The sequence below is a fragment of the Gobius niger genome (assembly GCF_951799975.1).
Source record: "Gobius niger genome assembly, chromosome: 13".
NCBI classification, from domain to species: domain Eukaryota; kingdom Metazoa; phylum Chordata; class Actinopteri; order Gobiiformes; family Gobiidae; genus Gobius; species Gobius niger.
The window spans coordinates 24,145,865-24,166,105 of NC_136864.1; the positions used below are offsets into that span (position 1 = coordinate 24,145,865).

General features: G+C 41.2%; 1 protein-coding gene across 1 annotated transcript in view; it reads left to right on the forward strand.

Moving 5' to 3' along the window:
* Positions 1-19,405, forward strand: part of sntg1 (syntrophin, gamma 1) — an 86,081-nt gene extending 66,676 nt beyond the window's left edge. The window contains exons 13-19 of the mRNA XM_079569180.1: positions 3,736-3,774; positions 4,254-4,370; positions 5,749-5,820; positions 10,739-10,891; positions 10,975-11,067; positions 18,415-18,525; positions 18,607-19,405. Coding sequence (XP_079425306.1) covers positions 3,736-3,774; positions 4,254-4,370; positions 5,749-5,820; positions 10,739-10,891; positions 10,975-11,067; positions 18,415-18,525; positions 18,607-18,789 — 768 coding nt within the window. The 3' untranslated portion in view covers positions 18,790-19,405. The remainder of the gene's footprint in view (positions 1-3,735; positions 3,775-4,253; positions 4,371-5,748; positions 5,821-10,738; positions 10,892-10,974; positions 11,068-18,414; positions 18,526-18,606) is intronic.
* Positions 19,406-20,241: the final 836 nt, after the last annotated feature.

Below are 20,241 nucleotides of genomic sequence, written 5' to 3' on the forward strand. Positions count from 1 at the left end.
ACCTACCAGAAAACCTAAAAAACTTGAAATAATGGGATGGAAAGCAAAGGCACCAAGCGACCCACCCATACAGCCACTGGGTCACAGGTCAAATATGCACCACTATCAACTTCTTTTTTTAAATGAAAAGTTGCATAATGCACCTTTAATGAAGCTGAATGATGATGCAACGCACATTAGGAGCCCCTGACGCTCATTTGATTTTGTTAGTTAACATCAATTCTCACAGATCAGTCGACGCACAGATTAATCATTATGCTGACAAACAATTCATCAACCGTCATTTTGGGGAAAGGTTCTCGACCCATTGAAAACTGTTGTGTCCCAACCTACCAGTCAAGAAACAATCCATTATTCACCTTATTCAGCCTCGTCCACTTTCGTTGCTACACCATTTCCTCTATGTTTAAGCACTTCCTGTGAGCAGGAAATTCCATTGTTGTCAATGTAAGAGAGTAAAGAAAATAGAAAAAGCCCAGAGGAAATAAGTCAGCCTCACATCAGGCTCATAACAGAGCAGGAAGACGAAATGAAAAAGTGACCTGAGATTATTTTTCGTGATTTTTGTTTGTTTGTTTACTTGGAGTTGATGGTTTAACTGTGAGGAACTTGAAAGGACCGAAGCCTACCAACATATTTACACAGCATGTTGTCAGATATGTTGCATGTTGCAGAAATCAAAGCCAATACCAGCTCATGTCAGACCTGCAGTTTGTCCGTGAACACACGGCGGTGCCCATAGCGAGTTCCTACCGAGATGCTACTAATTCTTGCAGTATTATTTCAATTTTGTAAATGTTAATCCAATGGCATTATGAAAACAAGACAGGGCAGAAACCAATGACCCCATTAACTGCAATTTAACATATTGCCGTTGCATGAGGCCTTTAGCTTTAGTCCCCTTCTTTGTCCGGCATGTGGGTTGCATTGAGCCTGTGACTATAACCGCAGTGAGCGGTCGCACAGCCCACGCCTTCTGTGCCTTCACCATATCATACTGTGACAGCTACTTCCTCTGCATTCAGACCTGCTCCCACGCCGCGTCTATAGGGCCGAGGCTTGAACTCATGTCTTAATTTAGCACAGCCCTGTAGTAGTCCATCAGCGGGCCGGTGTAAATGAGGGAGGACTGATACCTGTGATCGGGGCCAGAACGTTTTCATTTAAAGCTCCGCTGCGCTCTGACTAGTTAGCTCAATACGCGGGGAGACAATGCATTTGTTTAAATAGATTTTTTAGGAGCAGCCCGGGGACCTGGTTGGAAATGACTATCCGTCTCGTTGGCAAATTTGCATACGCTGATTAAATGAAGTGGCCCTCAACAGTTTTCCATTTCGCGGGATAACTAGAACAAGCTGGAATTACTTTGGCATCGCAGACTCGCAGTAGCTGTTTTCTGCCAATGGAGGAACTATTTTGGATAATTGAGTTAAGAATACTGGTCACTAGACATACCAGTTTGTTTTTTTAACTTAACTATCTATACACGCCTTAAGTGGTGCTGATCAAAGATATTCTCTACAGGGGATTCAACCACTTGACTCCACCTAGCTTCAGAGCACAAAAGGCTGTGGTTTTATGGGATTCTTTTTAGGGTCTTAAGAATAAAACTTGCTCTATTATTAAGACCCCCACAAACATCTCATTCATGTACTTATATCAGAGACAGCGTATTATATATATGCCAGAATTAGCCACTAAGCTAAGAGGAAATGCATGTCTTGGAACGACGTTTAAACACGTTTTTAAATGATTGTTTTAAGTTCAAAGGTAGTCACATGCTATCATGATTCATCGGAGGGTCTATCGAGTGGACACAGCTTGGAAAATTCTTCTTAAATGGGCTGGAATTGAGACGTTTACTCTGACTTGGACACAGATTCTTTTACACAGATTGTTTTAATGACTCTGACTTGGATTTGGACTTGGAATTGCTTGACTTGATTAAACACATACAGTATATGCTACTGGTCCATAGCATAACGTGGGCTCAAGCTTTAAACATCTAGCCGTTTTCTCCCTTACTTACTCAGGGCCCGGTTGAGACGCCTCTACTTCCCCCTCCCCAGACACTTCCTCCAAAGCTGCTCCTTGTTGAAGCTATAATGAGCCGCTATAGCTGAAGCATTCGCACCTAAATGAACACTTTGTGAAATCACGCTGGTATCATTCAGACTGACAACAATGTCTTGAGGGAAAAAGACCAATTGTGCCCAATTATCTTAAATGGATTTTTCATGTTTGTAAGAGGAAGTTTTGTTGTCCATAGGAGATTGCTCTTGGAATAATTGTCTATGTTCCGAGGCGGTTTAATTTGTGCCCATTGATTCCATCTTTTCCAAGTCCAGCTCAAATCCACAGAGGCCAGATTAGTTTTCTGTAGAAATTAGAAAAAGAAAAGAATTGGTGTACAGGATACACTTGCACAGCGTGAATATAGAACTCACTGCCGCTTTTTTATCTTAACCAAGAACACTTAGGCATTAGTCGCTAACAAAACAAGCTTGTGTATTCCAAAGGTGTTTGCAGAGGTCTGAAGGAGCATCATTGCATCATCATTCCCTTTGTGATTCGGTTTGGATTGAATGGAAAGTGGTTTTCATTTGTCACATTTATTTTGTTAATATTGTACTTACCTCAATTTACTTCCTGCACTTCACTGACCTCACTTCCTGCTCCTCCTGCCCAATCATTTAGTTACTTTCATCTGTTACATTCACTGTAAGACGCCTGCACCACTCACCTTCCTCCTTTGTTCATCCTCACATGGGGCGGCTTTCCTTTGTAAGAGTTTCTGCTATGCACCTTTATTTTGTTTTGTGTTATAGCATATAACTGCATATTTGAGTAGGAACGGTCAAAGTGAAGCTTCGTGAAACTTCATAAAAAAGCAGTTGAAGCAACTGTGCCGGAGCCTCGAATCACAGTTTGAAACAATCATCCGCAGTGACATCTAGTGGCACAAAGTGTCATTACAGCCACATTTACATGTTATTGATATATGTGGTTGAAATGAAACCACATCCTGTTTGATTTTACTTGCCATTAAAATATGGACTTTTCCTGAATGTGTGTTATTGTGCTTACTGTGGTACAAGAAAAATAAATCAATGACGCAGCTGTCATAAATGTTCTACATCTTTCCTCTAACTCGGTGCTTCTTTTTGCTAATCTATTTTTATAAAACACATGTTAGCATTAATAATTATTCAAACATAAAGCTTAATGGCCGTTTATGTGTCTGACATTGGACTATTTGTTCGTACTCACAGCTTAGATGAGCAATGTTTGTTAGCGCAGCAACTTCACCAACCTGGCTATGAAGCTCTACACGAACACAAAGCCCTGTGGTTCGACACAGACGCCCCCTAGTGAAGTGTTTTGAAACAATGGCATTTCATGACTCGCTTCAGCCTGACTCAAGTGACATGTGCGTTTTGAATTGTGTTTTTACTTCACAATGAAAAGATTAAGCTGAGCAAGAGATCAAGAGATGAGGAAAGTGTTTCCTGGATCTGTAGGACCTCAGGAGGAGCTTTTTGAGAACTGGAAGAGCTTTTTGGGAATGGCCAGATTACTCAAAGATGCGCGAGTGGGTAGAGGCACAGCTCCAGGCATGTTTTTGATGAGGACATATTGTAACATGTTAAAAAAAAAAAAAAAAACTCCAGCTAATCTGACACTTTAGTATGCACCGGTAACTTGAAGGTCATGTTCTTCTGTTTTGCTCCACAGGTGAAGAAGATAAACCGCAACTTCCCAGTCAACCAGCAGGTACGAGCTCCCCGACGGGGCTTCCACTGTTCAATCGCATTTAGCTCTTTCAAAACACGACTTTAATCCCCATCACAGTGGAATTAAAGCATCTCCGTCAGTTTATCGGGGGGGGAGACAGCGATTACCAGCGATTGCAACGCGAGTAGACTGTTTGCATCACTTCAGTCCATCCACCGAGGAACCGTCGGGTAATAACTCGTGTCAGGCTAAACATCGCTTCCCTTTTGTTGCCCTTTTATTCGCCCGCAAACACAGAACTGAGTGAACATGACAATTTATACACGGGAATTTAAGGGGATGAGAAATGTGTCCCCAATCTTTCACTTCTCTATTCCCTCAATAACGGTCTCAAGTCAGCATGACGCCAATCCTTGACAAACGTTGCACTAGGAGCTTTTTCCCTGCTAACTTCTGATAGGCCTAACTTGTCTTACCTTTGATGAATTTTGGATGACATCCGTGTGTGTTTTTCTCAGATTATCTACATGGGCTGGGTGGATGAGAAGGAGCAGGACTCTGTGCAGGATCGAATGTACTCACCGAAGTTCCTTGCTCTGAGAGGGTCCTCGCTCTTCAAGTTCACGGCGCCTCCAGTAAGTCCATGTTTAATTCAACGGATTTCTGGGGAGTGCGTGCTATAACTGATCAGAGCAAGCAAAATATGAACTCACAGAAGAGCAACACTATTTTGAAATAGTTTTACCGAAGCAGGAGTGAAAATTAGTGACCCAATTATTAAGTAAGGGTGACGAGGAACAAAGAAAAACTGCAGTAAATGTAAATAAATGAATTCATGCCACTCATGTAGTTTTATTATTCCATTATCCGCTATTAAACGATCATCTTTTGTTTGTATGGAAGAGAGGAAAGGGCAGAAGATGGAGATGGAGCGCTTTGACTCAAAAACCTAAGAGGGACAGCACTGACGCTCAGATGTTATGATGATAAAGTCATAGTGTTTCCATTTCAATGGTTGTGATTTCCTGACGCCTATAGGGCATAGGGGCTGGCTGCGATACACATACAGGGCCACAATCTTGCCTCGATACAGTCAAGTCCTGGCTTGGATAGTTTGACAAATTACAACCTTCCCTTCTCTTGGCCATATTTTACCCTCATTTTGTTTTTGTTTTAGATTCAGGTTTGTGAAGAAGTGAGACAGTAGGAGAATTATAGGAATGTTGAAAAATATGTAATTGAACAAAACCGTCATCTCTTGTTATATCTTCCTGTAATTGGGTCCTCCTCTAAAACCGTCTAAAACCTTGTAACCTGACTTGAAAATCCACTGTGTTTTACAAAGATTGATGCTCTTCCCCATCAAAGACTATTACCATTTTTGCACCATCAGCTAATGGCGAACAAACAACACGTCAGCCTACATGAATACCACTGAATCTAATGATGCATGTTGACACAGCCAGCGCCTTATACATCCCCCATCCAAACCACCGATCAGTCAGGCTTCACACTGTCCCGCCGGCAGATCCCATCTCCATCAGACATTCGTCTCAGTCTCGGCTTTTCTACTTGAGGGGAGAAAATAGGAAGCGGCTCACTCATAATCATTTGCGGTGCATCGATCTCCTCTTTAGATGGATGAAGATCATTAAAAGTGTTTACATTCTGCCAGCCACTTAAGTGATTATGACGAGAGGGATAAGCTGTCCGTGCCACTGGAGATGGCGAGAGATTGATGGCGAACTGCAGTGGCCTCGCGCCGCGACAAAATGGAAAATGCTAATGCTCACGAGTGGCTAGCGGAATCCGTCACGACGAGCCTGCTAATAACCGGGAGACTTTAGCTTCATTCGTCAAGGCGTGCAACTCAATTTGAATGTGTTCCTATAGCCCGGCATTACGCGTCACCCAATACATCACGTTTACTTTTAGGGACCATTATTCTGTCGCCGCGCTTTGAATAATTCAGCGTCAATACAGAATGCATTAAACAATTTGTGACTTTCCCAGGTGACGACATGGGACTGGACCCGAGCGGAGAAGAGCTTTACCGTCTATGAGATCATGTGCAAGATCCTGAAGGTGAGGACTTGGGTTTCCGCGGAACAAACGCAATTTATTTGACAGTTCGGGGGCACATTGGATTGATTTCTTGTCTTTTTTCATTATCTGCAAAGCCAAGAATTTACATGAGCAGTGTTCAGTTGAGATAGCTTTGCAAAACATAAGAAATCCAATATAGGTGCCATGTCATTCAGGCAGTAAAATGAATGCTCTTAGAATATGTACTTTGTGTTATGCTGTATTTATAACTTACAGTTTTCACCGCTTTCTGAGAGTGTCCTCCAGATCCTCAGCAAAACCACACTTGTTTGTTGTAAGATTATAAAAATAATCTAACAATCAAAAATGAGTCACTTTAATGCTGATGGGTATAGAAGACAGTTGAGTTTGTCCAGCAGAAATGTTTTTGAGAATTTATGGCCCAAGTGTAGCTAGGCTATATATAGCTAGGCTATATATAGCTAGGCATGTTAAAATATATTAAAAACAGAAAAACTTTTAAGAATACTGACTTGTTGTGAATAAGAGAGTATCTTTTGAAATGAGTACATTCATGTAATTTATGTACTCGTGCTGCCGTAACATGCTGCCCTTATTAGCTTGCACGAGGCTAAATGCAGGGTTGCCAGGTACACGGTGAAACCACGGAATTGGGCAGCTTTTTAAGCCTTTTCACGGGGGAAAAACACTGTGCTTTTTTTGGCTTGTTGTTCTCAATGTAAAATGGGCTATTTATATCTTTTTTTTTTTTAATTAAAATCACCATTTTGAATGATATAATCTCAAATCCAAGGCTCTGAGAGCTGCTTTTCCGGAGACGGAGAAAGTGGCGTTTTCTCATAATCACAGGAGCACATGGGCTCTGTTTACGAGTAAAAAATATTGAAAATTCCAGGCGTATGTTCGCGGATATTTTTGGCCGGGTTTGGCCGCGCAGACCTGGCAACCCTGACTAAATGTTAGCATCCGCAACTTTCGGATTTACAATCACTCATCATTTGCTGTAGACGCCACATAGTGATCTATTTTTTTCCTCAATTTCTGTGAAAGCAATGTAATGCATAATGTGGTAAATGGATTTGTCACTACTACAGGTGTGCCTATACAAAATAGATTCAGCTCCTTTGAAATACGAATATAGAGCACGTCTAAAGATAACCAAATACCTGGTTTTACTGCATCCTCTGCTGTGAGCTGTCAGTTTTAGAAAGGCTTTTTTATGCTTTAGCCCAGGGGCGTCTAACTCATTTTGGGTCGCGGGCGAAATTCAGCTCCCAAGGTGGGTCGCGGGCCGCAAATAACAACATTTTTCCAATAAATGAATTATAGTAGGTTGTGATTTGGTCGGCTTATACTTGTATTGCACTTTACAAGCCTGTGTCACAAGTTCCTCAAAGTACTACATATAGTCAATATTCATTCACTCCACACTCGGTGGTGATAAGCTGTTATTGAAGCCACAGTCGCCCTGGGGCAGTCTGTCCATTTACCATGTGGCTATATAATGTGTCGTTCATATCTTGAGCTCTTATAATGTCAGTGCCCTCTGCTGGACACGTGTGGAACTCTTTCCTTTTTTTAATTTAATGAATCCTAGTGGCTAGAAGGAGCATTCTGGTTATTCTTTAAAAAATTCAGAACTCCGCACAGGAATGGGCTAGAGACTACCTTTTTTTTAACTCTGGAATTTATGCTCTACAGGGCAGGGGCTGGATTAAATCATCAGGGACGTATGTTTGACACCCCTGCTTTAGACAATATGCTTTAGACAAGACAATGTGAATAATAAAATGACCAGAAAAGGTAAAGTTAAGAGGTCTGGATTTAAAAGAGAGAAAAAAAAGCTTTTAATATAGTTGTTGTTAAGGTAAATGTGGATATAGCAAATTTGAAGTTTCAACTCAAATAACCCGATCGAGAGGTGGACATAGTGAATAATGCATCAGTTGCATTTCATGAGTGTTCGACCAGGATTTAATTGCAGCCTGAGGGGAAACTTCTAGGTGGGAGTTTTTCAGGTCAGATTCTAGTCAAATAATCAAGGCTACATTCTCATTCATTCATTTTCATGTTAAAATCTGTCTTGACAAACACTTACCTTACTGTATAGGTATGTATGCACATGAGCACATCGACGATAGTCTCTTGTTTTGTTTTTCGTCATTCTAAGAAGCAATTGCAAACCTCCAAACCCATTTATCCCACTCTCCCCTCGTTGCCGCTGGTTCCCAAGAGAAGACAAGAGAAAGGGAAGCATTTGCAGAAGTCGGCCGCCGCTCTGTCTTCATCCACACCACAACTAAATTATGGAAAAGGCGCCTGCTCCATTTGTGATGTCCTTGAAAACTTGGAGTAAAGTTTTGTGTGAATCAGAAAGTTAGAAATCAATGTGTGCACAAGAACATCTCTTACTGGAATGCACTTCAACGGCATCACAGCAATCTGACTTATCAGAAAAGCTTCTAATAATTATTGCAGCCAATTATTAGCTTCAAAGAGCCAGAATTCTGCAGTGAACTTTGCTGCTGAGTTTGTTTCACCTCCTGTGTTAGATCAGCTACTTTTTCTGAATTATCCTGAAGATCTTTTCAAACTAATTTTAGTTGCCCTTTCTCTGTGCTTGCTCTGATATAGTGAACATCACATAATGGTTCACAAACTTTTCATCTCCTAAAATTCACTGCCTGTCCAAACAAACCTCGCCAAGATTGTGTGTTGATGATGGGAGAGTGTGACAACTGTGCAAAGCCTTCTCCAGCACATCCCGACGATTCTCAATTGGGTTTAGATCTGGCCAATCCATGAGTGGAAATTACAGTGTTGTGTAAAAGTATTTGCCCCCTCTCTGATTTCTTATATTTGTTTATATTTACCACCCTTAAATGTTTCTGTTCATCAAGACATTTTTTTTATATCACACAATTCCCAGTGAAAACAAAATGCAGTTTGCCGGTGATTATCACATTTATTATAGCAAAGAAAAATCCAAACCTCTCTGGCCCTGTGTGAAAAGTAAATGCCTCCTGAACTTGGTTGTGCCGCCCTTTGCAGCAATAACTGAAGTCAAGTGTTTACGATAAGAGAGTTTGTCACATCGCTGAGGATGGATTTTAAGCTTGAGCTTGAGGGCTTGAACTGATGGCCGGATGTTCTCCTCCAGGAGTCCCCGGTAGAATTCATTATTCCATCAATGACAGCAGGTTGTCCAGGTCCTGAAGGAACGAAGCAGCCCCAGACCGTCTGACACCTCCATGTTCTACTTTTGGCATGGTGGTCTTTTGATCAAATTCTGCGTTGTTTTTACACCAGAAGGAACGAGTTGCAGAGATGACAAAAAGTTTAACTTTGGTCTCGTCAGTCCACAGATCTCTAAAAGACTTGGGAATCATCCAGATGTTTTTTTGGCAAATGAGTGATGAGCTGTTGCATTCTTATTTGTAAGCAATGATTTTCACCTTGGAACACTCCACTTATGAGATGTTGTAGCCTTCTTTCTTTGTCTGACTGGTCTACATGTGATATTTTCTTGATTCAACAAACTTGGTGGTCATCAGACTTCAAACTGAAAATCGGATTATTCGTAGCTTATCACAGAAAAATGTACTTTTTTCACACAGGACCGGAGAGGTTTGGATTTTTCTTTCTCCTAAAAATGTGACAACCATTTTGAAACTGCATTTTGTATTCACTGGGAATGTCCTTGTGTGATATAAAAATGACGTGATGATCGGAAACATTTAAAGCAGTACTAAGTAACGTGTTTACCTTAATAAATCCTTTCCGTAGTCCCTGTGGGGGTAAGACAAGTGTTTATGGGATGATTGGAGGGTCTTTCATCTCCCCCTGGTGTCTCTGACCAGAAAACCATGTTTGCAACTTGACTGCCACCGGTGCGGAGAAAGCAATACACACTAATGGAATCACGAAGAAGAAGCTAACATGCTAACGGGCAAAGCTAACTGCGGGCTAACGTCACTTTAAACAGTATTTACAGCCAAGTTTGAGTGAAAAAAAATATTTCCATTGTATAATTGGATACACAGTAACCCTCTCTCCCTTCGCCGTTCCTGTCAGCGTAGTATTTACTCTCCAAGACAATTAATAAGTTAAAAAATCGTAACTTGCTACTACACCTGCAGTTGCGCTTATGGCCTCTAGGGGGAAGAGTTACTTAGTACTGCTTTAAGTGTGGTAAATATAAACAAATGTAAGAAATATGGAAGGGGGCCTCCCTGAACCCCCTCTTTCACAATGTGAGCATTATTGCCATCTTGGAATAAGTGCATGCCATCAGGGAAGAAGAAATCTATTGATGGAATAACCTGGTCATTCAAGATGTTCAGGCAGTCGGCTCATCTAATTCTTTGGGCACATAATGCTGCTGAACCTAGACCTGACAAACTGCAGTGACCCCAGATCATAACAGAGACTTTTCTTTTGGTCAGACAGTGTATTTGACCTTCCAAGCACCACCAGACAATGAACAAGATCAAATTAGGACCAAACTGGGTCTTAAAGAAGGGTCTTAATATGACCTGCGTTGTACAAACTGACATTAACTAATCTTAAACTACGAAAACACCTACTTTCAACTCATTTCTAAAGCATAAACAACCCGCACACGGAACCACTGTTTGAGAACCAGTGCGATGTAGTGTTACAATGGGGTTGTGCTGTCCGACAAATTGCTACAAAGCCATTTTCGCTGATAGTAATAGAGAGACTTATGCTGACCTTCCTATCCCATTACGCTGTGGTCCAACTTCATCATAGTGGAATATCCAGCCAGATCTGCGGATTACCCCATGAGAGCACTTGAAGCCCCACTTCACTCCTGCCTATATCTGTTTGAAATAATAGAATCAGCTCTGGGCCTATCTGTGTACCGCCCTGTCTGTTTGCTGTAATTGCTGTAACTGTATCTTTTCTCTCTCAGGATAACGACCTGGTGGACAAGAGGCGCCACTGCTTCAGCGTGCAGACAGAGACCGGGGAGGACCTGTTCTTCAGCGTGGAGTTGGAGGGCGAGCTGCTCACCTGGGAGAAGGCCTTCCAGATGGCCACTTTCCTGGAGGTGGAGAGGATACAGGTGATCGGCGGCGCGATTGATCGAGCCTCGGTGATCCTGTGTTGCTTTTGGGGGTGATAACATTCTGTCTCTGTGTCGGCCAGTGCAAGACGTACGCGTGCATCATGGAGAGCCACCTCATGGGGCTGACAATAGACTTCAGCATGGGCTTTGTGTGCTTCGACGCCGCCTCCAAGGTCAGTGGAGTTTCAGGGGCACGTCGACACCGGCTTATAAAGCACAATGTGATCTCGTGTTTTCTCCGGGGACGTTGTAAAAGAGCTGAAAACAAGTCTATTAAGACTTGCTTTCACTAGCTGGTACAGGGCATGGTGCGCTGGTGATTTCTCGGGAACATTGGAAGGGTTGTTTTTGAAATGCTGGATACGGAGCAGTATGAAGACCTGCAAAAATGTCAGAAAAGGAAGATTGACTTGAATTTAAACAAATATACAAGCAATATTGTGCAGTGACAAAGGTTTTTGACTTTGCACAACGGTCGCAGTGTTTTCACATATAATAATAAGTATAGAATTCCTTGTTGCAAAGCTTTAGTCATCTGTGTTATTTGTTGATTTATTTGCTTAAGAGGGACAGTGCACATCTGCTTAGTTTGCATCAGATTATGTCAGATTATAGCAAAGATGCTAGTTTCCATCTATATATACTGTATCTATATGTATTCCTAGGCAGGTGACAGTAAGTAAGTAAGTAAATGCTTTATTTGTAATTGTGCTGCCAAACAGAGATAAAACATACATGAAAACAAATACGCTCAAAATCAACTGGATAATTGACAGATTTTTTTGTTTTTTGACATTGCAGTAATAAAGCCCTAGTGATGGCAGCTTACAGAAATTACCGTAATTGGTAAACAGTCATAGCTCGATTTAACACTAACAGAAAGTATCATCTTTACTGTCATGAGTCATGACACATATTTATTGTTCTGTCTCAAACTTTCAAAGAAAGTTTTGCTGCAGCCCGAGGAAGACTTGTTTATGAAGATCTCTCTACAAACACACACTGCCTCTGCACAGATGTCAAACTGCAAAAGTGTTGATGCTGGAAACAAAACAGAAATGATGCCACAAAAATGTCCAAAAGATGCTCTTGCCTGAACAATAATGGCCATTTTACCACCAAAATGCTCTGCAAGAAAGCAAGAGCTCACATTTATAGTTAATGCGCCGCTGCCGAGAGGAGCTCCACTTCAAACAGCACTTTTATTTCAAAGAGGGTTGGGTATTTGTTGAAAAAAAGGCATGTGGGTATTTATGCCCTAGATACTGTAGTCCTAAGTGCACTCTTAGTTTGGAAACGAAGAGCAAAGCAAGGTCGCGTGGATCAAACCGTCTGTAAATGGAGCCCGTAAAATTAGTACAGCGAGCAATGCAAAAGGGAATCAAGGAAGCTCATCAAAGGTAGTTTCTTACTCACAATTCCTGATAGTATGCTGTTGTTGTATCTTTGTGCAAGCTTGGATTCCCACATGGCCTGTCTGGACTCCCTTTACACATAACTTAATTAGATGTTACTTGTGTTGAAGAATGCCATTTAAAAATTTAATATGCATGATTGTGGCTCATGACCATTTTGAGTAGCTCAGCATTGTAATTTAAAGAATGTGTATGTGCTGTATGTAAAAGACTGTGAGCAAAAAGTACAGAAAATCCAGATCAGACCGCTTCAGTGTTAGAAGGAGAAATAACCAAAGTAAACAGGATCACTCAAACAGATACTACTCCAGGTTTGTTTTGATGAGAGAATGATGAACACACTTTTTTTTTTTAACGGTCTTCTTGTCTGGTGTGAATGGTTTTCTTGAGGTCATGCCACAGCATCTCAATGGGGTTTAGGTCAGGACTTTGACTGGGCCATTCCAGAACGTGTATTTTATTCTTCTGAAACCATTCTGAAGTGGATTTGTTTTTGTGCTTTGGGTCTTGTTGCAGCACCATCCCCTGTTGAGCTTCAGCTGTTGGACAGATGTAAAATATCTTTATAAACATGTAAATACATTTTTCCATTGATGATAGCAAGTTGTCCAGGTCCTGAGGCAACAAAACAGCCCCACACCATGATTCTCCCTGCACCATACTTCACAGTGGGGATAGGGTTTGATGTTGGTGTGCTGTTCCATTTTTCCTCCACACATGACGTTGTGTGTTCCTCCCAAACTATACAACTTTGGGTTCACCAAACCACAGAATATTTTGCCAGTAGGAGAATCCAAGTGTTCTTTCGCAAACTTCGAATGCAGCTGTGGCTTCCTCTGTGGTGTTCTCCCATGAACCCCATTCTTGTTCAGTGTTTTGTGTATTGTAGACGTGTCAAGAGAGAGGATTTCTGTAAGCCTTAAGCTGACACTCTAGGGTTCTTTTTTACCTCATTAAGTATTCTGTGCTGTGCCTTTGGAGTCATATTTTGAACGGTCACTCCTTGGAAGTGAAACAACAGTGCCAAGCTGTCTCCATTTATAGAAAAAAAATTCCAACTGTGGATTTTTGAACATCAAGACTTTTAGAGATGGTTTTGTAACCATTTCCAGCTTTATACATATCAACAATTCTTGATTGTAGGTCTTCAGAGAGCTGTTTGAGTTGAGGCATGATGCACAACACACATCACAATGCCTCTCAACAAGGGACAATTCTTAACTGGTGTGTGTTTTTCAGTGCCCAGGGCAGCTCTAAGCCACACCTCAATTATTGGACTTCAGGTTGGCTCACAAATGCCTGCATAAATTTGGCTAATTTGCTCTTGGAGGATATTTAGCCAGGCGGTGTTCTTATTATTCCACACTCTCCTGTGAAAGATCATATCCATGTGATCAAACTGCCAACTTTTAGCCATATATTTATAGCAGTCCTTTCCTACTCGAGCCTGCCCCTCTTCATGGCTTCAACCGTTCAGCCGTTTGCATTTCTAGTTTCCATCCACAGTTTGTTGACACTAATCACACAAACTCACAGCCTCCACTCGTCCCTCTTTTGGCGCCGCTAAACCATTTCCCGGCGTGTATACATTTTGGGCGCATGGTGTTTCTCGCCTCTCACTTCTTCACCCTGAGTATTTGGCACTCCCCCAGCTCTGAAATGTACTACTCCACTGGCGCACATTAGACGGATGAGCCGGACACGAGCGCCGCCATATTGTTTTCAGTGAATTTTGGCTCCGATTTTTTTTTCATTCTCGTGCAGCGCCACGATGTCCCCGGAGCGCCATCAAAAATGTTGCCAGCGTATTGTTTACCCAGGGAAGTGCGCAAGCCATATGTAAACCACAATCACTCACAGTACACAGAGCCGGATTACAACATAATTAAAGCCGCATCATTTGGCAAACATCAAAAATGCTTGTAGTTTTCGAAGAAAAAAAGAGGATAGAGTTGTAATTTGGAGGCTGGGGAAAGAGACATTCCCATAAAAAAAGGAAAAAGTACAAGAAAAGTAGTCAATAAGCTGCAAGATGGTTTTATTTGTTGATTTGACCTTTATTTCACCAGAAAAGTCCCGCTGAGATTTAGGATCACCTAGTCATGGGAGTCCTGGCCTTGAAGGGAACTCAGTTTTTTTTTAATGGTTAATGGTAAATCTCAATTTATACTGCGCTTGTCTACAGATATCTGGCACCTATATCGCTTTTTATTGGTAGTGTAAACCGGAGCATTAAAATCTCAACTAAAATCTGCCATCATTTTAATCAACGTCATGTTTTTGCTAATTGAGACTTTCCTAAGAGGAGTTAATATTAACGAAAACTTTGTCTAAAATCTCCAGATGTTTTGTTTGACAAATAAAACTCTAAACTCATGATGATAGTTTGAGAGCGTCATATCATTTCAAATTCACTTCCCAAGGGGTCTGTTGGAAAGATGTAGGAGAAAATCCATGAAACTGCAATTTGAAAAAGGCCAAACTAAATTAAAATGCGTTGTTGAAATTAACCTTCCCCGCAAAAAATCTATGCACACAGTCAGTCACTGAAATGTGAATGCCCCTGCAATATTGTCCTTCAAAACAGATTGAAAAATCTCTGCTAGACATTTTTTCGCTTTAGACCTTGTCATTGTAACTATAGGTGCTCCCTTTCCTTCTGAGGTCAACAGCAAAGGTATTGGCTCACCCCGTCTCCGCTAAGCCCATAGAGGAATGGATTTTGTCCAGTTCAATTGAAGGTTAAAAAAGAAGAGTGCCAAAGTAAACTGACTAGTGTTGTCTTTGGGGATTGATAACTCGACAGAATGATGAATCAACTGTCAGCGGAAAAGCCACGTTTTTTCCGAGATCTTGCCCATTTTGATTTAAAGATGCTCCGTGCATTTGATGGCTTTGGCAATGACATGGTCACACCGAATTTCCTATTTACTCCAATGACAGATAGACTGCTTGTCTTGCTGAAGTATAGATAATGTGATTTACTTTGACAGCGCAAAATGGACCTTGGAAACAGGGCACAATGAACTTGGGTTGATGTGACAGACGGGATTTGAAAGAAATGTAATAGTATTTGCACTTCCATTTATGGAAAGATAATTATTTAAATTTCCTATAATTCAGTTTTCAGTCTTCGTTGATATAAATGTGTTCATTGTAGCTGTGATATTGTCACTGACCATGTTCTATTTGCTCAGCCGGTTTGAGAAAATCCATTCCAACAATATGACGAGATGAGATTGAAGAGAATAACACTCAGCATGGTTGCCATGGTACCTCTTTGCGGGAGGGATTTAATTGAAATATAAATGACTTGAAGAGAGAAAGGGGTCAGCAGGTTAGAGCAGTGGTTTCTACTCATATCGGAAAAGGAAGCTGGTGTAAGGGAAGAAGTTGAGGACTTAAAGGATTTGGCGTAAAAATCTCGGCGCTGGTTCCCACCGCTCCATGTTTGAGGTGCAGTGGAGGTCAGGCTGTCAGGGTTTATGGCTGCTCCAGGGCTAAAATTAAGAATTAGTGAGAGTCAGTGTGCAGTGTAAAAGATGTGTGAGGAATGCAGAACAGAAATGAGAACCAAAGCTTCATGTTTAACTGCTGCGTGCAAATGTCTCCAACGCACTGCAGAGTCGGAGAAAAGACTGATTTATTGAATGTTTAAGTAAGTAAGTAAGTAATGTTTATTATATAGTTTAAAGTCCCTGTACCTGATATTATTAGCATGAAATTCATTTTACCAGTCAGTGTATTGTAACAACAAACAAGCACTTTTATTTATTGTGAATTTGTTGGCCATACCACAACACAAAGCTCCACTTCGCTTCCTGAAAGTTGTGAAACTCATCCCTGTGAAGAACTGTGATGTTTGAAAAGCGTTAAAGGAATCAAAAGATTGAGCTTTAACATTTCCCCCTGTCTTAGGACAAGGAGTGATATGTAGAGAGTAGAGTCTCGAGTCAAGTCCAAGTCGTGAAGGTCCAAGTCCCAAGCAAGTCCAAGTCAATTGGTCATGGGGTCAAGTCAAGTCAAATCGAGTCATAGCTTTTGTCAAGTCAAGTCTTTTAGTCGGCAAGTCATCTCAAGTCGCGAATGTCAGCGTTAAGCCTAATTCTTCTTTTCAAAAATTGGTTAAATCTACTTAAAAATAGAAAGTGCTTTCTCAAGATTTAAAGTCTAATTAATATTTATATCACCACAAAATTTTAAATATATACATTTTAAATGCTCCAGTCTATGTACAAAATTACTGGGACAGCATTTTAAGGAAGGGGCCGGGGGGCCTACTTAAAAAAGAAATGTAAACAGTCGTTTAAGCATGTGTTGCTTTTCCCTGCAGTCTGAAAAATACATTTTATATTATTATTATTGTTTTCTGGCAGTTTTTCTGCCAGAAAACAGTGGTTCCCCTCAGTGGTTCCCCTCTAATGCCCCAGCCCCTGTCTACTCGGATTCGCCCCTGCATGGCTGCGGAAAATAGCTACTAAATGCTGTAACTTTTATGAGAACGCAGAAAAGCCCCCAAGATTTCTGTCATTAATCCAGCTCTTACGCATCGTCGTTCTGGAGGCTCCTGCTTGCATCGTAGCTTGAGTCCATTGTTTCGAACGTTTTCCTGTCCTTAATAAATGTCTATGAATCTTCACCTCTTCACGCACTGTTGAAAGCATTTAATGCATCCAAAGAAACATGCATTTTGTTTGCGATGTATTGATTAGATGCGCTCCGTCGGGAAGCAGAAAAAGCATGTGGCTAATTACCATTATGTAAACATAGATGCGCCACTTTTATGCAATGAATCCTGCTCTTTCAACAGCTTCACTCAAATCAATAATAACTATAAAGTCACGGCAAGTCATTGAGAGTCAGTTAAGTCTCAAGTCACAAACAGCAAGTCCCAAGTCAAGTCTTTTTAGAGCTTTGGTCAAGTAAGTCTCAAGTCCTGGAAATTGTCAAGTCATTTGACTCGAGTCTCCCACCTCTGGTAGATAGACAAATGTAAGATGGAGCTGTTGTCTCTTCTTCCAGCTTATAGCACAATAACTAGAGCACATTATGCGGACGGCCACACACCAGTAATTAGCAGTAAACACATCAGTGCATTCTTGTCATGCAACGCAAACTATGTACTGTATGTTGCGAGTGGGAGGATTGTGTACAATGTAGTGTGGTGTTTGCCTGTTTTTTTTTTCTTTGTTGGAAAGATTCTGTATCTGTCAGTCTGTCGGCTGCAGTCAGTGACATGTTTGGCATCTCTCCATTTACCCAAGTAAGAAAATATATACTTGAGAGAGAGAAGTGTCAAATTGTCCAGCCTCACTTTGAACATTGATCGAATCGCCAAGGTTTTTCTATATCTGGCATCTTTGCGCTTGTTTGCTAAATTTCCCAGTGGTGTCAAAAAATAACACGTTATGACTGTTATTCTTGGTCGCAGCCACAATGAGCCTGATCTGCTGACGTGCCCCATTTCTCAGCAAGCCCGCCTGGACCCCAGAAATGAATTATTCACCGAAGTCACACAAGGAGGAATTAACTAAAAATATTGTACACAGGACAGAATTTGGGGTTTCTGCTGATGTTGATTATTTATTGTAATATTTGTGCAGTGTTTACTTTTTGCTCACACATAAGGCGACATATCAAGATCAATTCATAGATATGCATACAGTTGATAAACTTTGGTCATTCCACCCCATTCACGTGGTGTGTGAAATTAAAAAGGCACATCTTGTTCTTCCTTTTTGCTCCTAAAAAGGGCAAAGACAATGCAACTTTATTTATACCACCAATGCAAAGAGGCTCACAGTCCTCCAGGGCCTGTGCCAAAGCCAAAAGCTCAAACGTAAGAAATCCAGAGAACATAAACCAGGGTGGTTAAAAATATGATACTTCCCTCAAAGTTGTCACAGAAGGGGACTCTTTGGAGCTGGGCTTTGAAGTTGTTTTTGAGAGATGTAAAGTCTGCATAGGCTTTCATATTACGGATTTTCTTCTGGAGGCGCCTTGAGCCACTAGGGGGTGGTATCGCAGCAATGAGAAAGTTCTGTTTATACGAAGATTTCCCATTTCTGGAATTTCAATTAGTGTTTCTTTCTTTTGCTATTTCAGGCAGTGCTTTGGAGATACAAGTTCTCTCAGCTCAAGGGCTCATCTGACGACGGCAAAAGCAAGATCAAGTTCCTGTTCCAAAACCAGGACTCCAAATCCATTGAGGCGAAGGTAAACTTGCACCTAGACAAGCTAACAAAATCCACATTCACAAACGACGTTGCTATCGATTCTCTCGCTGCTTCCCCTCAGGAGCTGGAGTTCTCCAACCTCTTCGCAGTGCTCCATTGCATCCACGCTTTCTTCGCTGCCAAAGTCGCCTGCCTCGACCCCATGTTTGTGGAGAGCCAGGCCAATGCCACCACCACCGGGATCGCCTCCCTGGCTGGGATTTCTTGTAACTCGCAACCTCCGAAGCTAAAGTACACCACTTGACAGGAGCTGCTGTGTACGGACCTCTGACTTACTCAAAAGAGACTGCTGCTAAGTTTTGATCCGGGCCTACGTGTCGAGAAAGAACTACTGTCAACAAATAGGAACTTTTAAGACTTTTGAAAACACTTTTAGACTTTACAAAGGAACCTATGGACACAATGCGTGCAGATCCACAGTATTTTTAAATCAACCGTATCTTGATACATCCATCACAGAAGATCGATGTAGTTTCTTCTACCCGTCTGTCTGCTTTTTCTATTTAGACTATTTTTTTCCACACATAAGCTGGTTTATCACTTGAATATCTGCAGTGGATTTGTGAGGACGCTTACGGAGTTTTAGGAGATGGTTCAAGGTTTGCGTGATCTCAAAGTAATTGCTAAGCTAGAGTGATTCGTAGGCGCGAATGAAGGCAAGTGTGGGATGTTATAAAGGTCCATTTGAGCTCAACAGATCCGCCCACCGCCCACCTGCTCAGGTTTCGGAAGTAAAATCCCATTCAAAACTCCGAAAGGCTTTTTGTACAAATTCATAGGGAAGATGTTATGCGGAATTGACTTTTTAGAACTTTACACCGTGTTACAATGTTGCCCTCTCGTTGTTTTGAGCCGTTCAAAAGATAAGCCAAAGGAATTTTAATTCGGCAGTTTTAGATACATTTTCTATTAAGAAATTGTAAGATACAGACAATGTGTTAGAAATTTCAACCAAATAATGCGCAAAAATCATGTTATCCTCACTTTAAGGGTTTGTGACGAACGCTAGGCAGCTGTGTGTTGACTTTGTAGCGCAAATATTCGAGAGAAAGCAAATAGTCATGATTTGACAATGTTGAAAATGAGCGGTATACGATATAAATAAACTCGCCTTGCCTTAGCCTCCGTCGTACCTTTATACTCTTAAAATTCCGAATGTCCCATTTTACTTCCTGAGCAAAGAGTGGGGTTGGAAATAGGCAGGACGGTTGAGCTCCACGTGAAAACTGTCACAAGGTGTAACATTTCCAAGTTATTTACTCTGACACCCGGACTCTAACACTATCACTTTAGTTAAATCAAGGTTATAAAAAAAAATGAAAAAGTTCATATATATAGAATGAAATGAGTCCTTAAATGGCCTTTTGAAAGCATCTTTATGTAGTTTACGTTTATATGTACCGCAAGGTGGAAAGGTGGAGGTGGAATTGCTAAATGTCACTGGCTGTGGTTGAGAAGCCACGTCGATTGGACTATCAGAGAGCCGGGCGAGATATGCTGATGTGACAATATGCTGGAAAATGATGTTTATGTTTTTCAATCAAAAGGTGTTGATGTGTAAAATGGTTTTTTTTTTGTTTTTTTTTACCAGGACTCACTTTTGAGCAGAAACCAGGTTAAGATTAGTCCATTGTGAGTCTTCTGGTTAATGTGGCCTGCCATTGTTTGTCCACGGGGCAGAGTATATGGAGTTCCT